Source organism: Eucyclogobius newberryi, unplaced genomic scaffold (genome assembly GCF_026437365.1).
Source record: "Eucyclogobius newberryi isolate DKJ021-1_F unplaced genomic scaffold, fEucNew1.0.hap1 SCAF_2, whole genome shotgun sequence".
In the NCBI taxonomy this organism is placed as follows: domain Eukaryota; kingdom Metazoa; phylum Chordata; class Actinopteri; order Gobiiformes; family Gobiidae; genus Eucyclogobius; species Eucyclogobius newberryi.
This window is the reverse complement of record NW_027315834.1, coordinates 38261367-38287169: the sequence shown is the minus strand read 5'-3', so window position 1 is coordinate 38287169 and position 25803 is coordinate 38261367. Positions and strand designations below refer to the sequence as shown.

Genomic DNA, 25803 nt, shown 5'->3' with positions numbered 1-25803 from the left:
CACTGCTCACATTGTCGTGGCGCAGCAACACGTACGGTATGTTGTATCCCGGAGGTGGTATAACATTAGGCGCTTTATGCAGCGTCTCAGCAGTGGGATATTCTTGCCTCGCTCTTATCTGAATTCTGTGGCGCTTTTGTGAGGATAATGATGTTATCCGATCCCACAACATGGAAATAGAAACATATTCCAACAGATGTCCACGCTGCTCGTGTGCAAACAACAACGTGGAGGAAAATCACAGAACCACATATTTGAATAATTAGCATCTTACCATCCACCTCGGGTTGGAGTTTGTCAATGCTAATCGTGTAAGTACTGGTGTAATCTTCGAATCACTTCTGACGGAAGGTTCTCGACTAACATAATGACGACTTTGCAGTATCTGTTGTTCTCGAGTGACGGCTGAATAAAATGCGACTCGACAACTGAAAAGGCTCCTACACTACACGGTTTGAATTACAGAGGCTTCAACAAGAAATCTCTGTCAGATTTATGACATGTCACACAACGCGAGTAAGCGAGAGAGAAAATTAGGTGAATATGACAAAAGATGAATTGTGGAGTCTTAATTTGGGGTTGCCAGTCAATGGATTGTCTATCACTTTCAAGTGATCGGACAGGACAATGCGAGTGGAGCCTTGTGGTGAGGGGCACATTGGGCACATTAAAGTGATGTTTTGGATGACTCAAGCAGCACTGTCATCCTGGGATGATTAGACATAACACATATTTTAAGGATTTAGGGTTATTGCTCAGTGACACATCTTCCCCAATGCCTCGTCAATCATAAAATGTAAAGCAACACAATGAAACCCTCTGTAAGTGGCATGTCACCAGCATGATTTTATGGAAATAGAAAGTGAAAACCATACATTCTACATGGGCATGCATCATTTTGAATATTATCATTTTGAGGAATATAGGGATAGGGTGGAGCGGTGCAGTCCGTGGTGTTTCCACTGAGCCTCCAGGGGGTGCCTTCTCACTTTAGGCCCGTGAAGCGGTCGAACACAAGACGATTGGACAAGAGAGCACTAAAGAGACTCTGGTGAAAATAATAAGTCCTTACAAAACGCTGACTCTTGTGACAAAATGCAGTTTTTCCAGTGATGATGGCTTTATTTGTTGAGCCGAAAGACAAAGCTAGTGTATCTTTGCATCAGCTGTTCAGGCGTGGCACAGGCGTGGCACAGGCGTGGCACAGGCGTGGCACAGGCGTGCAATAGTTCACGTCAAGACCCAACATATTATTTCCTGTACATACTGTTTCAACGACCTTTATAATCCAATGTATTACATAAAAAGAGGTGAAAATGTGTCAGAGTGAAAAAAAGAGCCTTGTTACGTCTCAAAGAGCCACAAAAATTGAATTACTAAATGCCTTTTGTGCATCTCCAAGATCGGCTTTATGAAGATGAAGAATATCTCAGGTACAATTTCGACTTTATTTATTAAGAAAACAATAGTTATGTTTGGGAGTCTTCAGATGCTCATGTACCTGACCTCTGTGAGCTGGGCCCTTGCCATGGAAACACAATCCACCATTAACAGAAACAGCCTGAGACGTTCTGAAGTGAACCGGTCTGGGGAACCAGGGCTACAGAAAAAATGGCTTATTATAGCAAAAGAAATACAATTTCTGTGGAGAAAAGCAGGACTCCAGGTTTTTTAATGCAATAAAAACATCCAAAATGAAAAAAAATTCTGGATGCACAATTAAGACCAACTTTGACTAGAAATTGCCTTGCAAAGGCAGTTAGCGCTTTTGCCTCCCAAGAAGGAGATCATGGGTTCGATTCCCGGACCAGATCAACATCACATGATCTCTAGTCTAGGTGGAGTCTCCCCGTGTTACCATGGATTCTCTCCGAGTTCTCCGGCTCCTCCCACCGTCCAAAGACATGAATGTGTTAGGCAAAATTGGCAACTCTAAATTGGCCCTAGAGAATGAATGTGAGAGTGAATGTAATGTCTGTAATGTCTCTGTGTTAACCCTGCCACGAGTTGGCCACTGTCCAGGATGTACCCCGCCTAAGGCCCAAAGTCACTGGGATAGGCTCCAGTCACCCGCAACCCCAAAAGGGAACAAGCGGTAGAAAATTAATTAATTAATTAATTTCTTGTATTAAAAATATAACTTATTTGTTTCTTGAAAACCAATCCTACAATCCAACAAGACATTGCAAGTATCTGTTGTATAATGATTTTCTTCATAATCTTTCTTAATCATTCTTAGTCTTATCTTCTGCTTAATTAATTGTGTTCATTTCATTTATTTTATAGGAACTGTGCATTATAATATAATCTGTAACAGTAATTATGTCATATTTTAGAAATATGCTTATTTCTACCTGTCCCTGAGCAGATAACACTGAAAACAATTACGAAACATGACAAAAAGGCAACAACATTTCAAATAAAGAAAATTCCATTTTGCTTGAAGACATATTTACTGTAGTTCGCCCATGGGACACAGCACAGGTAGTAGTGGAATTCTTGATCTAAAAATACATGCATGTCCTGTATTTAAAGCCCCACATTGAGTCTATTTGTGATTTCACCCAAATATTATCCTCAGACTAAACGCTGCAGACTGCTCCACGCATTATCATGATCATCACATATATTCTGCCCAGTGCTACAGCTCATTTCTCTCACATGACGGGAAGCACAGTCCAACGCCTGGCTTATAAAGTGCGCCCTAATTACCAGTGATAGTTTGATGAAGACGTAGCTTATCTCTGCCACCCACTCCATCTCCGTCTCCTCTTAAGAGCCTAATTCCTTATATTTAACTTCAGAAGAATGTGGCACAAACAGAAGCTAAGCTCAAGTAGACTCCAGCCACCAGAGTCAATTTAGGGTTAAAAGAAAATGGAAAACTGAAATATAAACCCTTGGTTAATGATGAAAGTGCACATCCTTCTTCACGTCAAGGAGCCACTCACCCATTCACACACATGGACTCAGAAAAGCAGACACAGGATGATAGCATGTAATGGCCACTTACATTCACATCACAGTCACATTACCAAGTAGCATTGTACTCAATATAACACATTGCTATAAAATACACTTATTGATAAATATCCCTGTAGCGCGACACAAACTCAACTGAAAAGGGAAGATATTTTTGATAATTCAGGCTGAATGAGATCCAGGCTGAATGTGCTCTGATGTTAGTGTTCTTGTTTTGTTCCTCAGAATATTAGAAAAACATGTAAGACAATCGACAACCATTGACTATCTTTGATCATGGGCTTTATTCAAAACGTGTACAATATATTTCATATCCTGACTGTATTTCAAATATTCAACAATCTAGACTTTTCCAAAGAATTCTGACCAGCCATCTTAGTTTAGAAATGCCTTGTTATTATTGTTTTGTTTTTTAACTTTATGTAGCTTTCTTCCGATTGGCTTGACCATCTAATGTCTCTCTAGCTGTAGGTCTTTTAACTGGTAGTTGTTTAGTCAATTTTTTAATCACATTATTTTATTAGGATTAAAACAGTTTTATATGTGCAACAGCAGAAAGGAAAAGGAGTGAGTTAGTTTCAGTTTTTTTGAGTGAATTGTGAGTTTAAAATCCCTTGCATTGTTGTCTGGGTCAGATATTCAAATTATAGAGATGCAAGATAGTTTTGAGAGCTTGTCAACAATGTCTTAAGTCGACTACAGCCCAATGTTTATCCCAGCAGCTCAAGATTCACTGAACCTGACAGCAGAGATATTTATATACTCACACTATAAAAAATGTTCCCTCATATTGATCCATCACAATTTTCCTTTTTCATTTTGTCCTATAATAACAAAAATGTCTTTCAAGATTCATTTCCTGAACATGAACAACACGTTCATTCCTCCAAAGTCTGAACTCTGCTTCAAAGATCAGCTCTAACCCAACAATAGGAATTTTGATCTCGATTGCGCAGCACTACGGTATTCCAACTTTGTCTCCCAATCAACCTCCTCTTTTCCTCGTTTTCCACCACGCAGCTCACAGTGACTCGTTACCAATGACAAAAGCTAATGAAAGCCTAATTACGAGCCGACGTCACATACACAGTCTGTCGCGGTGCACAAGGGAAACCCGAGAGCTTATACACTGACAACTGTGCACACAAACCCCCTTTATTACCGTTATGTCGGCTCCTGCAAGCAATTTCAAGAGAGGAGCTTCGCCGTTGCTTTCGGATTCCCTTGATCTGGCTATTAAATCTGTCTATTGCCAAGAGAGTCCGCTGTCCCCTGGGTTATTCTAGGCCCTCTGTATTCGAGTCGAGCGCACCACCAGAAAACCACTGCAATTATAAGATCTAGTGGCCTCCTTTGAATAGCAATAGCGACCAATAGGCCTTGATCTGGTTTGGGACAAGCAGAAAGGGGGAGGGGCTAACCGGTTAAAATAGCAGCATTGCACATGGAGCTAATTTGAGGTTTTCTATACGGGGAGGCAGAGAGTGGGCACGCCGCGCTCCCAAACGCAAGTAATAAAAGTGAGTGAAGTTAAAGCCAACGGAAAAGAGGCGATCGCGTGCGGCTCTGTTGTGGAAAGCAGTAATAGTCCTCAATTGGTCGGCCGCAGGATTCAAAACCAATACCGCACAAAAAAATCAAGCACCCGAGTGGAGCCGGAGTGCTCTAAAAAGGCCGGCGATGGATGTACAAAGCCGTCTATATGGTTTGGGGAGATGGAAAGCACATCAAAGTGTTATTACAGACAGAGAGGGAGAAAGAGGGGGAAGAGAGGGAGTCGTGAGGGAGAGGGAGGTGTGATGTTAGGGACAAAAGGCAAAAAGCTCCAAAGTAACTCCTCAGTGAGATGCGCCCAGAGACTGCCATTCACGTTCAGAGGCAAACACAAGAGTAGACGGAATAGAAATTCAACCTGCCCCTTCAGAAGTATGGTCGGATAAAAAGTGCAATGATTCAGTTGAAATAATTTGAACAATAATAGAATGGGGGAGGGGGAATCAACAGACAAACTTTTATCCTACAGCAAAGGACAACAAATGACTATCGGATGGCAGTCGAAACAACTTGATTTTGAAAATACCGTCCACGTGACAACCTTTCTACAGGATCACTCCCACACAACACAACATTTTGCTTTGACAGTTTTTTGTGTTATTCAGGTCAGTGGTGGTAAACGTCTTTAGTTGTAGCTGTTCAGGGGTTGACAAGAGATGTGGCAACTGCACATGAAGGCAATGTGCATGAAGTTTTTTTTCTCAAAAACACTATATAGTTGTAGTTTATTTCATATTTTATTAAAAGCACAAAAAAAGAAAGAAAGTACTAGTGCTTTCTGCAAAAGTTACATTTTTCCCATTCCCCAAAAATATAACTGTGTTTGTCGGCTTTAGCACACACGTAGGGTATATATCAATATTTTTGATCCGTCCATCACTAATTTCTGGTACACAAACTTATGGTGGACATCAGTGCAGTATCATAATTATCAAGTTAGGTTTTTTTTTCACATAAATGTTTATTTCTCCATTCTTCGTCTACAATCCGTTCTGTTTACCTTCATGTTTTATGTCTGTCTTCTAACATGCACAGTCCCAATCAAATAAATAAACATCAACAAACAACTTTGAATAACTAAAGCTGTCAAAGATAAATCACACAAATTATTGTATAGAATTAACACAGACTAATAATAAAAACACATTTCAGTAAATTAGCAGGTTCATTTAAGTTCCTTGGGTTCTTTGCAGAGACAGAAACCGACGGAGCAACAGTGTGGGGCTATGACAGACTCAGAGATTTGTATTTTATCTTGAATGTTTGGGTCGACCCTTTTCGAAGAACGTTCAACTGTTGCTTGACATCTTTAATAGTAATTTTAGTATTTTATTCAGGTTTTTCAGATAGAAGTGCCTGCGGTAGTCAACGATAAGCAGAGGAGAATGACTGAATATTCCTTGAAATGTTTAAGTTAATTTGATATGTGCCGTTTTTGTCAAAGCCAGTATTTGACTTGAATGCATGTTGAATTATTTATCCACAGGCTCCATGTCTTCAAAGAGCTTATAAAATCTGATTATCATGCTTTCTAAACCACACGCATTTGACGGATTCTGCCAAACCGACGTTTTATAAGAACAGTTCCCCTCTAAGGCACATGTGTCACTATATATCGGTTGAACGCAGAGTAACATACTTTTTAACAACCAAGCCACTCTTGCCCATAACATCAACTTTAATTCCTGTAATCTGAGCCTGAAAATGCGTGTGGAAATGTGAGTGTCATCATTTGGCGGGCATGCGGTGTTGAACTGCCACACATCAGTTCCACGCTGCAGTGCCACAGTGGCAGCCAATAAAGTGTCAGCCGCCTTTAAGAGTCGGCTTGAATGGGCCTCTAAGGATAGAACTCAGTGACAAGCTCTTCTTTAAAAACTTCCAAGTGTCTAAAGAAGTTTTACACCAGAACGGCACAGACAGCTGAGACGGAGAAAGTAGTGAACTATTGCCTAGTTTTTACAGTGCTTCTCTGCATATGTCAAAAAGTCTATAGGTGAATATTGTCAAATTTGAATGAATACCTGAAGGATCAAACTCTGACGCTACATACAGCCAGATGAAGGAGAGGTCTTGAGAACTTCATTGTGCGCAGCCAATAAAGATGTACTGCGTTCTGACAGTGATACGCTTCTAGCCACACCTGCCCTGGTGCAGAATACGTCCCAGGTGACTGCTCACTCTGCCACTGGACAAAGAAGTGTAAAAGACAAAAACATAGACAACAACTTGACACATCTGGGTGCTCTCCGTCATCATTCACTACGTTTACATGCACAGCGAACTCCGTTTACGCTCAAAAAACAAACTCAACTCAGTCTTTGCCCCCAAACCAGTCGGACCACTCTTGTCCCAGTCAATATGCGGCTATAAGAACCGAGTAGGTGCGAGCAATGGCTTCAGAGGAGTGTTCAAGCTCCTCTAGTAATTCAGCTGTAGCACCAAAACATTAAAACAGCAATGAACGACCGCAAGCAACATCTCATTTATGTCGAGCATTTGATTTTCTGACACGCTGAAGTTATTTGATCTCCGCAGAGCAAACAAACACATCAAAGCTTCACAGGTTTTTACTTTTGTTTTAATGCAGTGGCTCGAAATAAAGTCTGGGGTTGAGGATGAGCAAAATAATATGTCTGTTTGCCGTAACCCGACCGACCCGCTATGAAACTAGCCGACTGAAAAGAAAATCAGCATTTTGTTGAAAAAACGTCAAAATCTTTTATTTTTCAATTATTTCACCGACTCACCGACCGGTCTTTCCTGAACCACCGTGTCAAAAAATTTTATCACGTTTTTAAACGTGTATTTCATCTCAAAGGACTGATAACGCATTGCGCACCGCATGTGCGTCTTCATTTTCAGTCCTCCACGTGCATCTGTAATTTAACAGTCCACGCATAGGAGTCGTCATATTGCTTTTTAAAAGTAGTTAAGGCGCTGGTACAGCTGGCAGCCCGGTGTAAACGCTCTCTCTTCTTTCTCACACTTATTGTGCTTTATCTCCTATATTTTGTAAATATAGTTAGTATATTTTTTCTATTTTACTGTACGATAGGGACACGCGCTGGAATAGTTTTTTAATTCAACTGTTTTTGACTTTTTTCGGCTGGATTTTAGCATTTTTCGTTGTGTTGTTGTGATGTGAGCTAGCTCCGTGCGAGCCCACCAGCCCCCCCCCCCCGCGCCCTCCGGCCGCGCTAAAGTACGGCGTGTCGTCGGTACACGTTTATATACACGTTTATATGAAAGAGGAACTTCACGAACGATCGGGACACGCACTGGAATCGCTTTAAATTAACTTGTTTTGACTTTATTCGGCTGGATTGAGTGTTTTCGTCGTGTCGTTGCGATGTGTCTTGGCTCTGAGTCCCCCGGCTCCGGCCCCGCCCCCCGCCCGGCGCCGTACCGGAGAACAGTCGTCTTACCCGGAGATCGTCACGTTATCCCGGCGGACATCCTAAGGAAAACGCAACGAGGCAGACGGGCTGGACGTAAACTCCGAGAGAAGAGAGGGACAAACAGGAAGTCGGTTCCCGCCGTAGTCATGGGAAACGTGAGGTCCCTTCAAAATAAAATGACGGAAATAGCGAGCCTCATGCGGTCCCAGAGGATTTATAGGGACAGCAGCGTCTTGATTTTCACAGAGACCTGGTTAACAGCAGAAATGCCAGACTCTATTGTAGGTTTGGACAATTTTCATCTGCTGCGGGCGGACAGAACGAAAGAATCCGGGAAGAAAAGAGGAGGAGGTCTGGCGGTATATGTGAACACGAGCTGCACAGTGAGGGAGCAGCTATGTAGCAAGGATATTGAACTATTGGCTATTGGCATGAGGCCATATTGTCTGCCCCGGGAGTTCTCACATGTGATTTTGATCGCAGTCTATGTGGCCCCGTCTGCCAATGCTGAAAATGCTTGTGAAGCACTGCTCTCCTGCACTTGTAGGCTGCAAACACGGCATCCACAGGCTCTCTTCCTCATCTCTGGTGACTTTAACCACGCTTCTCCCTCTTCTGTTCTACCAACATACACCCAGTATGTTACCTGCCCCACCAGAGAGAATAGAACATTGGACTTGTTTTTTGCCAACACCAAGGAGGCTTATTCCTCTTCCCCCCTCCCTCCCCTGGGCAGCTCGGACCACAACCTTGTACATCTGAGGCCTGTGTATGAACCCATCATGCGCAGGCAGCCTGTGGTGTCCCGTGAGGTGAGGATGTGGTCTGCTGAGAGTGAGGAGGCTCTGAGGGACTGCTTCAGCACCACTGTCTGGACTGAGCTTTATGACCCACATGGGGAGGACATCAACACCATCACAGAGTGCATCACGGACTACATCAACTTCTGTTTTGAGAACATTGTTCCCTCCCGGACGGTGCGGTGTTTTCCAAACAACAAGCCATGGATTAACCGTGAACTGAAGGCTCTGCTGAAGGAGAAGAAGAGAGCCTTCAGGTCAGGGAACAAGGAGGAGCTGAGGACTGTGCAGAAGGAGCTGAGGAAGAAGATCAGGCAGGCTGAGGCCGGCTACAAGAGGAGGATGGAGGAGCAGCTGCAGCAAAAGAACATTCAGGGAGTGTGGAGGAGCCTGAAAACCATCTCGGGCTTCAAAATCCCCCCTGCCCAGACAGAGGGGGATCTACAGTGGGTGAATGATTTAAATGCTCACTTCTTGAGGTTTGATCGGTCACCCGCCCCTCCCCCTGCACAGCTGCATGCTCCCTCTTCCACAGCTGGACAATGTCCTGCATCTGTTCCTCTTCGCTTATCTGCCCCGGACCATCAGCTCCCCACTTCGCCTGGACTCACCCATCCCCCCAGCACACGGTCCCCCTGCCAACCACTGACTGTCACAGCAGCACAGGTGAGGAGTGAGCTGAAGAGGATTAAAGTGAGGAAGGCAGCAGGTACTGATGGCATCAGCCCCAGGCTCCTTAAGTCCTGCGCAGATGAACTGTGTGGAGTTATGGAGCATGTCTTCAACATGAGCCTGAAGCTGAGGGTGGTACCACAGGTCTGGAAGACCTCCTGTCTGGTACCTGTGCCTAAGACACCGCGCCCCAAAGACCTCAACAGCTTAAGGCCAGTGGCTCTCACGTCCCACCTGATGAAGACACTGGAGCGGCTAGTCCTGCACCACCTCCGCTCCACCGTGAGCTCAGCCATGGACCCGCTGCAGTTTGCATATCGGTCTGGCATCGGAGTGGAGGACGCCGTCATCTCCCTGCTGCACCGCTCTCTCTCTCACCTGGAAAAGCCTGGAAGCTCTGTGAGGATTCTGTTCTTCGATCTTTCCAGCGCCTTCAACACCATCCAGCCGCTGCTCCTGAGGGACAAGCTGGAGACGGCTGGTGTGGAGTATTACCTGGCAGAGTGGATCCTGGACTACCTCACAGACCGACCCCAGTTTGTGAGAGCCCGGAACTGTGTGTCTGACACTCGGACCTGCAGTGTGGGGGCGCCCCAGGGCACTGTCCTCGCGCCCTTTCTCTTCACCCTTTACACTGCAGACTTCAGACATGACACGGACAGCTGTGTCCTGCAGAAGTTCTCTGACGACTCTGCCATCATCGGACTCATCACGGACGACGATGACGCGGAGTACAGAGGATTGGCGCAGGACTTTGTGGACTGGTGTCAGCGGAACCACCTCCTCATCAACGCGGGGAAGACCAAGGAGATGGTGGTGGATTTCCGCAGACGCCACCCCACTGCCCCCTCACCAGTGAACATCCAGGGACGGGACATTGAGAGAGTGGACTCATACAAGTACCTGGGTGTTCATCTGAACCACAAACTGGACTGGACTCATAACACAGACGCACTGTACAGGAAGAGCCAGAGTCGGCTCTACCTCCTGAGGAGACTCAGGTCTTTTGGAGTGACAGGGCCACTCCTGAAGACCTACGACTCTGTGGTGGCATCGGCCCTCCTGTACGGTGTGGCCTGCTGGAGCAGCAGCATCACAGAGAGGGAGAGGAAGAGGCTGGACAAAGTCATCAAGAAGTCCAGCTCCGTCCTGGGCTGTGCTCTGGACTCGGTGCAGGAGGTGGGGGACAGGAGGGTCCTGGCTAGATTCACATCTATGCTGGACCATGAGTGTCACCCCCTGCAGGACACTCTGTCCACTCTGGAGAGCAGCTTCAGTGAGAGACTGATCCACCCTCGATGTGTGAAGGAAAGGTTCCGTAGGTCTTTCCTTCCTGCTGCTGTCAGACTTTATAACAAAAACTGTTAGTACTGAACACTCGTAATACTGACCTAACCTAATACTGATGTGCAATTCTGTCATATGTGCAATTGCTGTTGGAATTCATGTGCAATTCATGTGCAATTACTGTGAAATTCATGTGCAATCTATGTGCTGTCGTGACACATATTCATGTGCAATTGCTGTCGTGATCACATGCAATGGTATTTATTTATTTATTTATTTATTTATTTGTCTATGGGAGTTTTTATTTATTTATAGGAGATCTTCTACTGAAAGTGTTTTTCAGACTTCCTATAAGTGATCTGTTCTTCTGTATCTACCTCTGTATCTGCCTGCGTTGCACCAATGAAATTTCCCCATGTGGGACAATAAAGGAATATCTTATCTTATCTTATGTTGTTGTTGTTGTTGTTTAATGGCGGTTGGCATCCGAGTGTTGCATTACCGCCAGACTTTATTCCTCAGACTTTTCGTAGTCCTCAGACTCTGTCGTAGTCCGTAAAAGTACTCCTTCCATTGCTTTGGTGTTACAAAGCCCATGAGGTCATGATATGTCTTTGTGACTAGAATAGTTGTTGTTGTTTCAGAGACCAACCGGCTTTATTCCAGGGAGACTCTTCTTCATCTTCCTCTCCGTTTCGTAGTCCTGTTGTTGTTGTTGTTGTTGTTGTTGTTTTATGGCGGTTGGCATCCGAGTGTTGCATTACCGCCAGACTTTATTCCTCAGACGTTTCGTAGTCCTCAGACTCTGTCGTAGTCCGTAAAAGTACTCCTCCCATTGCTTTGGCGTTACAAAGCCCATGAGGTCATGATGTGTTTTTGTGACTAGAATAGTTGTTGTGTCAGAGACCAACCGGCTTTATTCCACAGACGGCACCACTGACATGTCCATAGTAATGCCAGGCTCTGTCAGGGTGTGAAATTTGACTTACGCAAATGCATTCTGGGATTGAAACACGCCCAGCAGCGTCATCACAACAAACATGGCGGCGCCCGTGTCCCCCGCATGTTCCCCCCGCATGTTCCCCCGCTCGACTTCGCTACCAAAATAAAAGGATAACGGCGTACAAAAGGTCGATTGAAATATCTTAAAATCGTGAGATTTAGTCTCACGATCGGGTTGAGAGAGACGTTTTCCGTCATTGACTGTTGAAGCCTGACCCCTGGTGGTCTTTTTTTTTGCCTTCAAAGTAAAAAAAAATAAGAATTTGCCTACCGTCCGACCCAGATGAAAAATGTTGACTCGGGTTACAGCAAACAGACAATTTATTTGGGGTAGCCTGAGGGGCCGTCGTTTGTGATAAATGATGATCTAAAAGGAGCACACGTCTAAACACACGTCCAATATTTCCATGGCTGTTTTCTCACCTCGTGCAAATGAATTCTTCTTTAAACTGCTCCTGGCCTTTATCGGACTGCTTTGTTACATGCAGTACAATACGACTCTGTACAGACTTCTCCAGGAGTGTTACTGGGATGTTTGAGATTAAAGTAAAGGCGCCTCAATTGTAATGTTTACATGAATTTTGATGAATTGGTTTGAACTGGACCAAGCCACTTTCTTCCAGTCTTCTTGGCGTGTATGTAAACTTGAGTGAGTGTTCAGTTACTTTGGCTGATGAAAATGTCACTTGCAGAAATATAATATTATGTTTTAGGCCTTTGTTATAATTGTTTGCATTGTGAAAATCTGGTTGTGAATTTGGCAAGTCAATTTGGAAACAGTCACAAGTGTTGCATCTGGACTCTTTTATTGAGGTTGTGACTAAACTTTACTCATTTTGTGCTTTGGTTAACATATCAGCGCACACATATCTAGCATTTGCACACGTCCCTAGCAGATGCAGACAGTTTGCTCGTGGGATTAAAGTGTTGTTCTACTTTATACGGCTTGTGTGGTTGTGCCTGAAACTTCCGCGCTATTCTGTAGAGCTCCAATATGTCACTTTTTATTCAAACAAGTGTTAAGCACATTGAAAGTGACACAGTTGACCAGCCGGAGCGACAGCTTTCACAGAGTCTAACCAAATTGACAACTCTCGAAAAAAATGTTATCTTGGTGGAACAGACTGACACAAAAGTTTGATAAGCAACATATTCAAAACAAAAACAAGTGCAAAATCTTTCAAACTTTGTCTAACCCTTTCTTGGTGCAAACATTTTTTTCTTTGAGCAATGAGGGATGAGGCCCAAAAAAACCGACCGACCTGAATTTCAAAATTAAAAAAAAACATTTTATCTCATATTTACTGGCCGTACGTTTCGAGAATGTCAAATTGTGAGAGAGAATCCAAAAGCTGCAGGAAAAAATCATCTGTGGTGATCGTAAGATACGAAAATCGCGGCACTTTTGATGGGTTTCGTTTTACCTATGGGCGCATCCATGTTCCATCCATCCAATAAAACTGTCTGCAAAAGCTGCGCGAGGATTTTAAAATATAATTTTTTTTTTTAAAAATACGACCAATCTACCGGAATTTCTTTTTTCAATGTTATCGGAAACACACTATTTATTTTATTTGGCCTAAATATAAGAGAAACTGTATTGGATGGCTGCATTCAGAATTCACCGGCCACCAACAGGAAAAAGTGGAAGAAAATTAATTAATGAATAATAATAATAATAATAATAACTTTTATTTATATAGCGCTTTTCAGTGACCCAAAGACGCTGAACATATATAAAAAGGGGGGGATATTTACAGACGGGGGGGACAGCACGTACAATACACATTAATATACAGATAAAATGAACAATGGGGTAGAGGAGGCTAGGGGTAGGGGAGGTCATAGGCTTGGGTGAAGAGGTATGATGGCTAATCAACACCAAGAGAAACGTCCACTAATAACATGTTTAACAATCACACAAGCCCCATTTTATCACTTCATCTTCACCCGCTCTTAGCACCCATTTCACCACTTTGCATTTTGTAAGTTGAAAGGTAAAAACGACCAATAATTACTTTGTCACAGTTGAATTTCAATGGAATATGGGCAGTCTGGCTCTAAAAGAGATGGTCTTTGATTCTGTCTTTGATTTAGCTTCTTTTTCCCATGTAATCTTGGTCAGAACTTGACCTGTTTATTTTCCCATTTTAAGCTCCATTTGAGCCTTGAATAGGCCAAAGAGATCTGCTGCTGCTGATGAGTTCAGTTTGAGACCTTTGTCATTTTTCATGACTCTTTCACCATGACTTACACAAACGACTCTGACATTTCTATAACCCAAATAGTCCCTTTGCTCGCTTCGCTCCGCTGCAAGTTCACCTCACCTCGTATTGATCCACTACATTTACTGCTGTAGACGTCAAAATACACCCTCTTCACTTTGACATTAAAAATAGAGTCTATGACCTGAAAAGGCGGAAAGGGAAGGTCAAAATTGCTGATGTAAGTGGGGCAGCTCGGTACAGCAAGGGACCTGTGGCACTTTCTACACCTCAGCAGAACAGTCAAAGGACAACAAGTTAAAACTGGCTCTTTACACAAGTACCACAGTAGTATTATAAAATATGTATGTGAATCTATCAAATAAACATATTGTCAATTAAGGCACATAATTGAAGTGAGAGAAACTAAGCATGAATTCATTATTTTTATAAAAGCCTCAGAATTATATCTATTCATGTTCATTGAACTGTGTACAAGAGCTACATTAAATCTCAATCAAGCCATAACAAGGACTAAAAGACATGATGTTAGAAAACCTGATTAATCTAGGAAGCCTAAATGAGAGCCAAAGCAGGGCTGTGGATAAAAGCCTGGTGTACATCAACATGGCATGTAGGGTGGTACAGGACGAATATGATGCATTATTTGTACTGTTATTGGCATTTAAACATGCTCTTGACTACCATTATTTGGCATCTCATGTTTCAGTAACAAAAAAGAAAAAGTGACAGCAGAGAGGAACAAATGCAAGGTTTCTTTCGACATCATTACAGAGTTGTAAGGATCGTGCTTTGACGCAGAAACGCACAGAACGAGTCTGGTGTGATTTATGGACTTTGCAGAAGATCCAAGAAGCAGAAAAGAGAAGGTTTGGAGTGAAATGATAAGATATTTTGGAGAGAATTTTTAATTGAATTAGCGATGAAAATAAACTGTTAACTAGACGTTTCTATTTTATTTTCTGTATTTGTAATTGTGTGAACTATGTAACCTTGTGGTCTCCTCAGTGCACTTGAACATTCAACACTCTGTTTTAGTCGATGCATGAAAATAATTTATTTCGTTGACTATACAGAACCAAAATTTGTAAATTAGCATAAATTAGCAAAAAATTAGGTGGCAAATGGGCCAATGTATTTATGGGTATTTGCATTTTCTTTTCAGAATTCAGTATATGATCAAATTATTTCAGAAACAACTTGAATTTAGATTTTACTCAACATACAAAACAAACAGAGCCAAAAAAAAGAACAGGAAGAAAGAGTTTTTTCTGTTTTCAAAATTCTGCTTTGATTAAGGGGAAGAGCGCGTCTTCTGTGGTAATAAGATGTTAATGCTAAACTATAAACTGTATTGGAAAGCGCACACACAGATCAGTGGTGATAAATGAAGCGCTGATTTGTTATGGATCAATCCACAAGACTCTGACACATGGAAAGTGCAAAGTCGCAAAAGCACAACTCAGCTCAATATTCACAAATGCTATGATACTGACAGGCGCACAGAGAGACAGCTTTCCATTGTGACCTCTGGGGGCTATGTTTGGTCTGTTTGGTGAGTAATATATGCATTTGAGGTGGTTTGTCATATTATCTTTAACAGCTATTCACTTCTCTTTATAACTTTAAACAACGAAAAAGTCTAAAAGCAATTTTAACTTCCAATGGCACTTTTTTTTAATTCACTGGCAGAAAAAGGGTTCCTTACCATCTTTTCCTTGACCATTAGGATATTCAGAAAAAGAGAGGGAGAAACGAAAAGGGGTTCTTTTTGGGGGTTTTGCTTATTATATACTTGGTAAAATGTCATTACAGTTCCTGCCAAATAAATAACTGCACTAAAGCCAGAGGAAATGTGATCGTAAGCCAAAAAGAGCAAAATTATTCCAGATCTGGACTGAACTAGAACTAAACCTCATCATGTTATCGACTAAACCAAGACCAATCAATCAATCAAATGTATTTAAAGAGCACAATTTGTACAAAGCCCAATGCAACGTGTTTTACAATGTTAAAATCACATTTAAAAAATAAAAACACAATACAGTATATAATAAATATAAAACTGTGTATGTCAAAATAAATGAATAAAAGCAAATTAACATGGTATTTAAAATATTAAAAAAACAGGTAAAAGTATTTCAGTCATAGGCGCGGCTAAACAAAACAGTCTTTGCCTTTAATCATCCAAAAGATTTAATAACTTTTTGATAAATACATTTCTACTTTAACATGTCTTTCTTCTTCAACCATGTCGTAACCAGGACATAACAGGTTTCATACAAGACCAAACTCAAACCGCAAGTTCGCTTATCACCAGCACTGCCCTGAACCACTATTTGAGAACCCCTTTGTTACACCACATCTCATTATAACATACCAGCCAAAGCCATTCTCTTTGACCTTGCACAGATGACTACATTCACTCTGCCTTGGCTACCAGTGCGTGCAGTTCTGCGTTTGAGCCGCCGCGATCCGTCCTCCGCTGGGTGTAATCAGACGACACACCACGGCTCAGGGAGGAAAAGAGCCTTCTATCTCGATTGGGGAGATGAAAAAAAAAAACAAAAAAACGTGGAAGCGCGGAGGCAGGGAAAGTCAACGCGCTGGTGGTGAAGTGCGCACTCATCAGTGGCAAAGGCAGAGCTAATGAAGGCAAGGTTGACGGTGCCAGGCTGACTGAGGAGCAGAGCGGCTGGGATTAGGTGGTCCAGGGCACACCAAGAGGACTTTTCTCATTGACGATATTAGTAATGAGAGAAATGGGGTAAAACCAAAATAGAACATAACCTTTGTTAGAGTTCAGTTAGAACTCAAATGCTGTTTAATTGAGGGTAGTTTAACGATGGCTTGATTTAATTCTTCACAGTTTGGATGTCAGAGGGTAAATGGATGCGTGGGTGGTCCTAAACAAACAGACCAATGAAAACATTAATATATGTAAAATAACTACACAAACACTGCAATGACTGTCTGCAGATAAAAAGAGGGCTACGCTGTTAACAATAACGCATTTACACATCAAAGGACGTCAAAATAGTGCACCGACATTAGCGTCACTTAAGGGCGTGCACGTGATGGACACATGCATCAATTAAGCTAAAAACTGGAATGAATCACTAAACTAAAGATTCACATGCATCGCAAACACTACTTATTTATATCACGCACACACTGCTGGACTGGGGAGGCAAACAAACTGCTAATTTAACAATAAACTTTGATAAACTTTGATGGCGAATCCCGATGCACCAAACTCTTTCTTCTCTCTTTTTCCCTCTCGCACCACTCTGCTCACCGGTGGTCTAGGCTCCGCCCCTTGGAGAGCGAGCATGAGGGTCTTTCATGGAGCCTTTTTTTAACTCGGAGAGTGGTGGTTTCATCATAATTGTGCTCTTAAGCTTGCAAATTGCTTTCGACAGACGGCTGTATGCAGGACTATAATGGAGTGGACTCTAGCTTGGCACTGATGTACGTATAAAAATAGTTTAACCCATTCAAACACTTATTATACCGTCATGAAAAAATACACCACTTCCTCAAAGGAAATCTTGGCGCTACATCTGTTCATCGTCAATATTCTTCCTTCAGTGCATCCAAAATCCTCTTCTTTGGTTTTCCTTTTCCATCTGCTCACTCAAACAAGGTATATAAAACTGCAAGATGTTGTTTTTGTAGCATATTTCAAATCCATGTAGCCACAAATAATGGTGATCTACTTCAAGGCGGACATCCATTGTGAAGCTCTACCAAATCACCATGCGACCCGTTTGCTTTGACCGTAACTCCAGAATATTATAGAGTTTTGTTAAGACATGAGTAAACTACAGTTTCCCTAAAACACATTAGAACAAAGGCTTCCTCAAAGTGACTTTCCCGACTGGATGATTAGCAAAATTCATCAGATTCACTAAAAATACATCTGCCTTTTCAAAGAGACTGCCTAAATGAGCCCAGTGCAGAAAACAGCCACCAGGAGCAAAATGATGAGGATTAAGGTTGTTACGTCGCATTTCCCCGTCTTTTGACGAACTAACTCTTATAAAATCCATTCTCGTGCTATAAACAGAGGTGAGTGATATGAAAATGTACAGTTAAACAGTGATCTGACACTACGAGAGCCAAACTGGATCATTCAATGCTTTTCATTACCGTATTTTGTAGACTATAAGTCGCACCAGCCAGAAAATGCATAATAGAGAAGAAAAAAACATATACAAGTTGCACTGGAGTATGAAATGTGGTTGCAAGTGTGAAAATAACTAATAATATCACATATATGTCGCTTCGGAGTATAAGTATATAAGTATATAAGTATAAATATAAGTATAAGTCGCATCCCGGCCAAAACGTGCGACTTATTGACCGGAAAATACGGTATACACAAACAGAGACTACATCTTCCCAGTCTAGCTTCTCCCATAGAGCTCCTGCACATGTTGTCACGCTATCCCAGCATGCACCACCAAACTCAACAGTGGCAGGCATGGTGGCGGTGAATTTAACAACGTCAGCTGCAATTAACACGTTTCAGAGATTGTGGATTATTGTTATTTTTGGATCCGAGCGTTTGACTGAACTGACAAAGCTCCAGATCGAAGAGAGAAGTGGACTAGATGTGATTCAGCTACAAATGTATTTCTGCATTGATTTGTACTTTTCATTTGATGAATGATTTACCCATCATCTCATAACGATTCAAAACCTTTATTAATAATGAATCTATTAATTAAGCGAGAGAGAGAGTAGTTTGAAGAGAATGTATAACAGCTTCTCATTAGTTAGAATGAACTCACTCTCACTTTTTATCATACTCACATCCTTTTAATTGTCGATATCAGTAAATGTTAAATGTACAGGGTTTTATAATAAAATGTGCTCCTCACACACTTTTTGATGATATTAGAATGTTATAAAGTGAATCAGATGTCCAGGTGACGGTTGCTAATGTTCAATCTGATTAGTTTTCCAGATGTATTGGTAGTTATGACTTAATTTAATGACAAAAATACATTAAAAAAAACACAAATTCAAGCTTTTTGCTGTTCATTATCTCTATTTTGGGTGCAGGAGCTCTATTATCCATATTTTAAATTCCCCTTTACACATTACCTTTGCACTCACGTTAAAGTCAATATCATAAAAGTAGCATAATGATCAGGAAGATTCAATCACAAGTTTATTTTAATTGCCACGTAGCTCAGCCGTCGCCGAGCCACACCACAGTCACTTCTGCACTTGAAGACCAACGATGTGGACACCTCTATCTGTCCCCGTGCTCCGATAGCCGGTGTTGCAGGGCCCACATGTGCAGCACTTATGGACACCACTGGGCTGAATATGGGGCCAACCACTCCAAACCTCAACTGCCAATTACCCACCTGCTCTCCACAGCTGAGTGCAGTTTGAGAGCGCCAGCACCCGTCTTGTTTAAAAGTCAATCTGCCGGCCCCGGGGGAGAGAGGAGCGGTCAGGGGAATTGTCTGTCCATCTGTCTTACTATCACTTGCAATGATTGAACAGGCGACTTGAGGCAGAGTTTCAGTGTGTCAGTGCTGAGCGATACCAGAAATGTTGGTATGGATCAAACCTGGGAGGCATGTTTGTGATATCGATACCAATTACTTTAGATTAACTTTAAAACAAGGTTAATATATGCAATTTTTACTTTGGAATTGTGTATTTCTTCGCAAACTAAAGTCAAGTTATTTATCTATCCATACATTTACAAATTGATGGACTTAATGTCAAATCTGCAAAAAAAAAATGTAATGTCTGAAGTTAAGTGTCATGACGATCCCAGCTCTGAGACTTGAACAAACAAGATGAGCAGATGCTGATCAAATGAGCCAAAACTGTTGCTAAATGCAAGAAAATGGTGTGAGGAAAAAAAGTAAAAAATGAAAACAAAAAAAAGGTCGATCTTAAAAGGCACAACTCAAAATGTTCCCTACAATCAGAAACCCTTCATCGCAGACAGCCAAAACTGTGCGGTGGACACCTGCACCTGGCTTTAGAAAAACAGGCATTCTTACTGTGAGCAGGGCCATTTTTCTACAGAAGTAGGGTCTCATTTTTAAAACGTGCATATGTACAAACATGGTCATTCATTTTATTCCTTTATACAGGGAACACTCAATGAGAAAAGTTCTCTTTATGTGGCATATGACTTTCAATGTTAAGTTTGTAATCAAATCAAAATCAAAAATATGAATTGACGTGAAAATGTCCCATAATTTTGAACTGAACTTTTGCTCATCAGGGTTTTTGAAGATGAGGCAGAAGGCAATACGTGTTCATGGAGACCAGAAGTGTCTGAGGGCGTTCGTAAGTACACTTTAAGTTTCATAAATGAGACCCCTGACCTTAACTTGGCCAACTGTTTGTCTCCATGGAGATAGAATTGATTGAATATTCTAAGAAAATAAATAGTTTTAAGCAACATGATATAGATCCTGCTGCTTGAACGTTTTGTCCTGGTTGGTTTACACAAAGTTAAATCATTATTTAGTCCAGTTCCTGGCACATTGTAAGTTCAGTCCGGGTCCTTAATGTAACCATGAGATACATGCCGCAATTATCTAACAATGGAGCACATATTACTGTCACCTCAGCACTCACGTCTTACATCGAGCAATAAATTCATAGCAACTTCAATTCCTCAGTGTCATTAATGTGAACCTGCAATCAATAAAGGCCATGCAGTACAGTTAGACCCAAACACACTATCGATTGGCCCCTGATGGAAGGTGGCTCAGGATTAGCAGTGCATGGCATTCAATAACTATAAATGTTATCATCAACAGAAGTAATACAAATCCATAAGCGCAGAAATTCAATCTAATACAACAACATGCTGACTGTCTCTTGATGACGAGGAAGTCAGAGCATTGTAAAAACGGGTTGTTTAAAGCATGAACATAAATGTAAAATGTTTGATTCGTGTAACAGCATCTTGTTTATTACACATTACACATTTTGTATTGATAAAAAAGAGACAAATGCAACATAGAAATCAGAAGACAAATGGACAGCACACTTAAATAAAAACTGAAGGTCGGCAATTTCCCAGCTCAGTGCAATTTAAGCTTTCATTCAGCTACTTTCCTTTAGTCCTGACTTTAAACAATCTCAATGAGCAATCTCCAGTAAATGCAAGTGCTAAAAGACTACCGTTTAATTATAATGTCATTCTTTACAGCCAGGAACAGTTACTAATGTTTAAAAGGAAGCTATTAAATTGTGCTGTACAATCCATAGTGATCTGAAAAGTCAAGGTCTAGATTTCACGACAACTACATCCTTGAGGTTGATAAGGTCAAATATCAAGGGGTTATTTTGGAACCAAATCTATGTTTTAAGAAGCACATTAAAAACGTTAACGGCTCATTTCGGATACATCGCAATAGACTAGGTGCTTATCTAAATGCAATGATAGTTCCACGTTTCCTTTACTGCATAACAAGTTGGTCACAGGCCTGTAAATCTGCCCGAGGCCACTCATATAAAATCATATAAAAGTTCTCTCACGATCCATGGCAAGAAAGGTTGTCATATTCCATCGCTGCGACATTCAGGTTGAACATAACATTCTAAGCTTTGAAAACCTGATTATATATTCAAATATTTGTCAAACTAATGCAGCAATGCACAGATTTGAGATTTAAAGTCCGGATAAAAAGGTATAAATGTTTTTTTTAACCAGATTGTAAACGATAATCATATAGAAAGCTTTGTTATGTTGTAAGAATACTTGTTATTGAATGAATCATGAAAACTAAGCAACCATTTAGAAGTGTGTGATTTTATATAAAGTGAGTTGGCTGGCATCTTTGCAAACCTGACTCTTACTTGGCCTGAAAAAGCCTCCTCCAGATCGTCTCCATGGAGATGTTGATACTTTAGCTATAATATTTTGCATTATGGCATAAAACGTATCTATTCGCATGGAGAAAGTATGTTCTAACTGTATTTCCATGGCATTATGCACCTGACTTTACAACTCCAGACATTTCATACTTTCATAACCCTTTAATGTTTAAAATCATACTGTGGAACATTCCAGGTAAAGCAAGCACATCTCCATGGAGACAAGCAGGTGGCAGACGCTTCGAGACAATAGTGCATCTTAAACGTCTTTTCTTATTATTATGTATTACTATTTGCAATGACTGAACAACTGTAACACGACACAACATGGCGTTTTGTCGAACTAAATCTAAAACTAAACTAAAAAAAACACAAGCAAAACCAAACATCCAAAGAAACGCCACATCTAAATGAAAAATGTCAAATTTATCCATTTCCAGATTAAGTCTGAATGTCATTTTTTCCATTTGTCTGATGTCTATGACTATGTCAGTCCAGTCTTCGGTCATTTGGCTTGGTTTGTGTCATTCATTTCCTTGTGATAACTTTTTTTCCTGCCGCGAAAGTGTGTTAAAAAGGTATTTGTTTATTTTGTCCATGAGGAGTTTTGAGGCCCAAGTACAGAGTTCTAAAATCGACGAGATGGAAATGTCTGAAGTGCCCCGTCATTCTCTAGGTTAACTTTGCGATAACTACACCTTCATTTGCCTTAACAAAGTATGAACAAAGACTTCATTCATAACAAACATATACCGTATTAAGTCGCACATTTTTTCATAGTTTGACTTATACTCCAGAGCAACTTGTATGCGATATTATTTGTTATTTTCACACTGACAACCACAAGAGGGCGCTCTAGGCTCTACGCGACGCAGAAGAAGAATCTGCACTTCCTCTTCCTCCGGAGTTTGTGGAGTTGTTTAGAAGTGACACAGAGGAAGAAGAATTCAATGAATTTAGTGATTCGGGGTAAAACTGATGCTTTGGTAAACTTGTTAGCATGTTCTTTATGCTATAGTTATCTGAATAACTGTTAATATGTTACGTTAACATACCAGACACATACGTAAACCTATTCACCATGTTCTTTAATCTGTTGTTATTTTAAATTGCATTTCAAGCTTAAATGTTTGTTCTTGCTCTTGGATTTTATCAAATACATTTCCCCAAAAAATGCGACTTATACTCCAGTGCGACCGATGTTTTTTTCTTCTCTATTATGCATTTTTTGGCTGGTGCGACTTATACTCCGGTGCATCTTATACTCCTGAAAATACGGCAGTTTCTTAAGCACGATTCAGGCTTAGTAACTACTTAATTAAGGTTAGTGTTAGGAATAAGGGTTGGAGTATTAGTTAAGTAATAAGGATCAATCATTATCAATAAACTACTTGTTCACAATGAATCAAGTATTTCTTTATGCTCTACTAAGGCCAGAGAAAGTGAAGTTATTATAAAGTGTCACCAAAAGCTTAAATGTATCGTTCGCCTACACATTCACAGTCATCATCCGAAGCAATAAAGAGTTAACACTCCCCCCCCACGTTGAAGCATTGTACCGTTACAGTGACAAATTGCCAGTGCTGCCGGTGTTTCAGTCAAATCCACTAATCGCTATTGGCAGAATTTCACGAGTCACGACTTAAAAAAAAAGCCCCCACCGCTGAGGTCTAAGGTCTGAGAAGATCTCTCACGCCCATTCATCAACCTGTATATGTACCATGTCAGCAGCCCGCGCAGGAGCTCTATACTACGCTCAGTCAAAAACATTTACATTTATTCATGGCCAGTCATTACAGAGCGTGTGATTTGAGGTGGAGAGCGGCATTGTGCTCCTCTCTTTCTTGTGTGTGTTCACTGACTGACTGCTGGGGAGTGTTAAGATTCAGAGCACATGGAGGCAGCCACAGACAGGCAGAGAGGGGAAGAAGGAGCCAATTTTCCAGCAGTCATTTACGAGTATGTAATCATAATTTGGGCCGAGGGTGACGGCCATGCCAATGATCGACTGTAGGTTTCATCAATATGACTTTATATAGTATTGATGTCAGTCGTATTGCCATGATATATGTGCGTGATCATTCATCTTAACTGTTCTGTTTATTCATCTGTTTATGTTAGTTCTAGTAGACGAAGCCCATTCCAGCAACTAGGAGTCAGATGCAGAATACTCCTCGGACAGTTATCAAGTAGAGCTGGCATATGCAGAAGAAAATGATTCACTCTTATACTGTATTTATTTATTATTAATAATAACAATAACAATAATATCGCTATCAACATCACAATTGGAGTTTATTGTCTGAAATTGGATGATTTGTCTCCTCTGCAAATGATTAATCATCCTGTCTTGCTGTTCCTGAAGTTTTGACCTCTGCAAACATGTTCAGAAGCTCATGTGATGCCAGTATACGTTTATCAGTTTATATTTCAGTTTCCTCTTAAATGTATTTGCTTCTGCAGTTTTGACAATGTGCACTCTGAACAGATTCCCACTTTATATAGTTGTATATTTATTTTTACAAATATTTTCTTTATTTATAACACGCATTGCAAATGTTATCACAATACTTTTAATTCAATTTGTTTTCCAAAATCATACAGTCTTAGAGGGGCTATGTGTGGTTCAGGTGAATCAATCACTGTTAAAGAATAAACAGGAGGAGGTGGAATATAAGCAGAAGAACTTCAAGATAATATCACGATTGAATCAGATTGGAATTATTATGTAAGTAACATAATTACCTGACCTAACAAAAGCCGATCTTGTCTCTAATGTCTAATGTCTGACTAATGTCTAAAAGCTGCAAACCCTGTAGTTTAGACTTCTACAAACTTGCAGGTGATTAATGTATTTGTTTTGCGGTTCATGTGTCAGACTTATTTTAATGCTAATGCTCCTGGATGTGTTTAAAATGAGAACTTTGAACAGATTAGCATTAAAAACATAATATATCACAAATCTATCGCAGCCACAATACTGCAACTTGCAATTAAATAGCAATTGGATTCTTCTCCAAAATCATGCAGCCCTACTTGAGGGAAAATACATACAGTAGTTCTTTTGAATGTGCATCATCACTTTTCAGATGCATCAATCACATATGTTAAAGAATAATGACAAGGATCTGCAGAGTATTTGAAGGGTTGAAAGCATGAAGGGCAAGTCAGAGTGCTAGGAGAGTAATAATGAGCAAAGATTAAACTAAGAATGAAGTTCAAACCAACACCACACACAATTTAATCATTATATTATTGAATGCTGTCCTACTTCAAAATGTTGACCTAAACCAAACAAGACCTTAAACACCAGCATATGATCCTAAATAAAACCTTCAAAACTTGACTTAAACCAGAGCCAAACATAGATCCAAACAGAAAGAGCCTCGTATGGAACAGACGTCAAAACTGAACTTAAAATGGGAGCAAAATCACAAGAAAATGTCACATTTCAGCAGATTATTAACACTTTAACACTTTAAATCAGACATATTTTGTGTTCTAATGTATCTGAGTAACACTCCAGTACAATCAACACGTATGGATGAACTCTCCTGGTGTTGAGAGAATAATAAAAGAGGTCAAACGCGGTCCGTGTGCGACACTCACCACCCCCGTGTCCAGCTGCTCCGCGCTCTGAGAGGGAGCCGCTCCGCTCAGGGGCAAAACAAACCACAACACCGGCAACACGAGCAGCATCTCCGGGCACATATTCCTCAGACAAGTGTGTGGGGAAACTGCGGAACCCACGGCGCCCCCTATGTCAGACCGGCCCCCGCGGGAGTCACACAAATCAAGCCCCAAAGCAGCAGCATCCACGGGGTCAATGTGAGCCCTCCCGGGGAAGAACAGGAGATTAAAAAAGAAGTCTGACCTAAAGACGCGCGCGCGAGGCTGAAAGAGGCTGAAAGAGTCCAGGGCAGGACAGAGTTTAGAAGAGACTGTCTTTCACGCGCGGTCGGAAACTTGTCCTTTTGTCGTGGTCGCGGGAGGAGACAAACGCGATCCGGC

The 25803-nt window shown here is 41.2% G+C and overlaps 1 protein-coding gene across 1 annotated transcript in view; it reads right to left on the bottom strand.

Moving 5' to 3' along the window:
• The window catches only part of LOC140368289 (matrix metalloproteinase-17-like), a 161762-nt gene extending 136232 nt beyond the window's left edge, over positions 1 to 25530 (bottom strand). Inside the window, exon 1 of the mRNA XM_072455259.1 lies at positions 25402 to 25530. Within this exon, the coding sequence (XP_072311360.1) occupies positions 25402 to 25503 (102 nt within the window). The 5' untranslated portion in view covers positions 25504 to 25530. The remainder of the gene's footprint in view (positions 1 to 25401) is intronic.
• Positions 25531 to 25803: the final 273 nt, after the last annotated feature.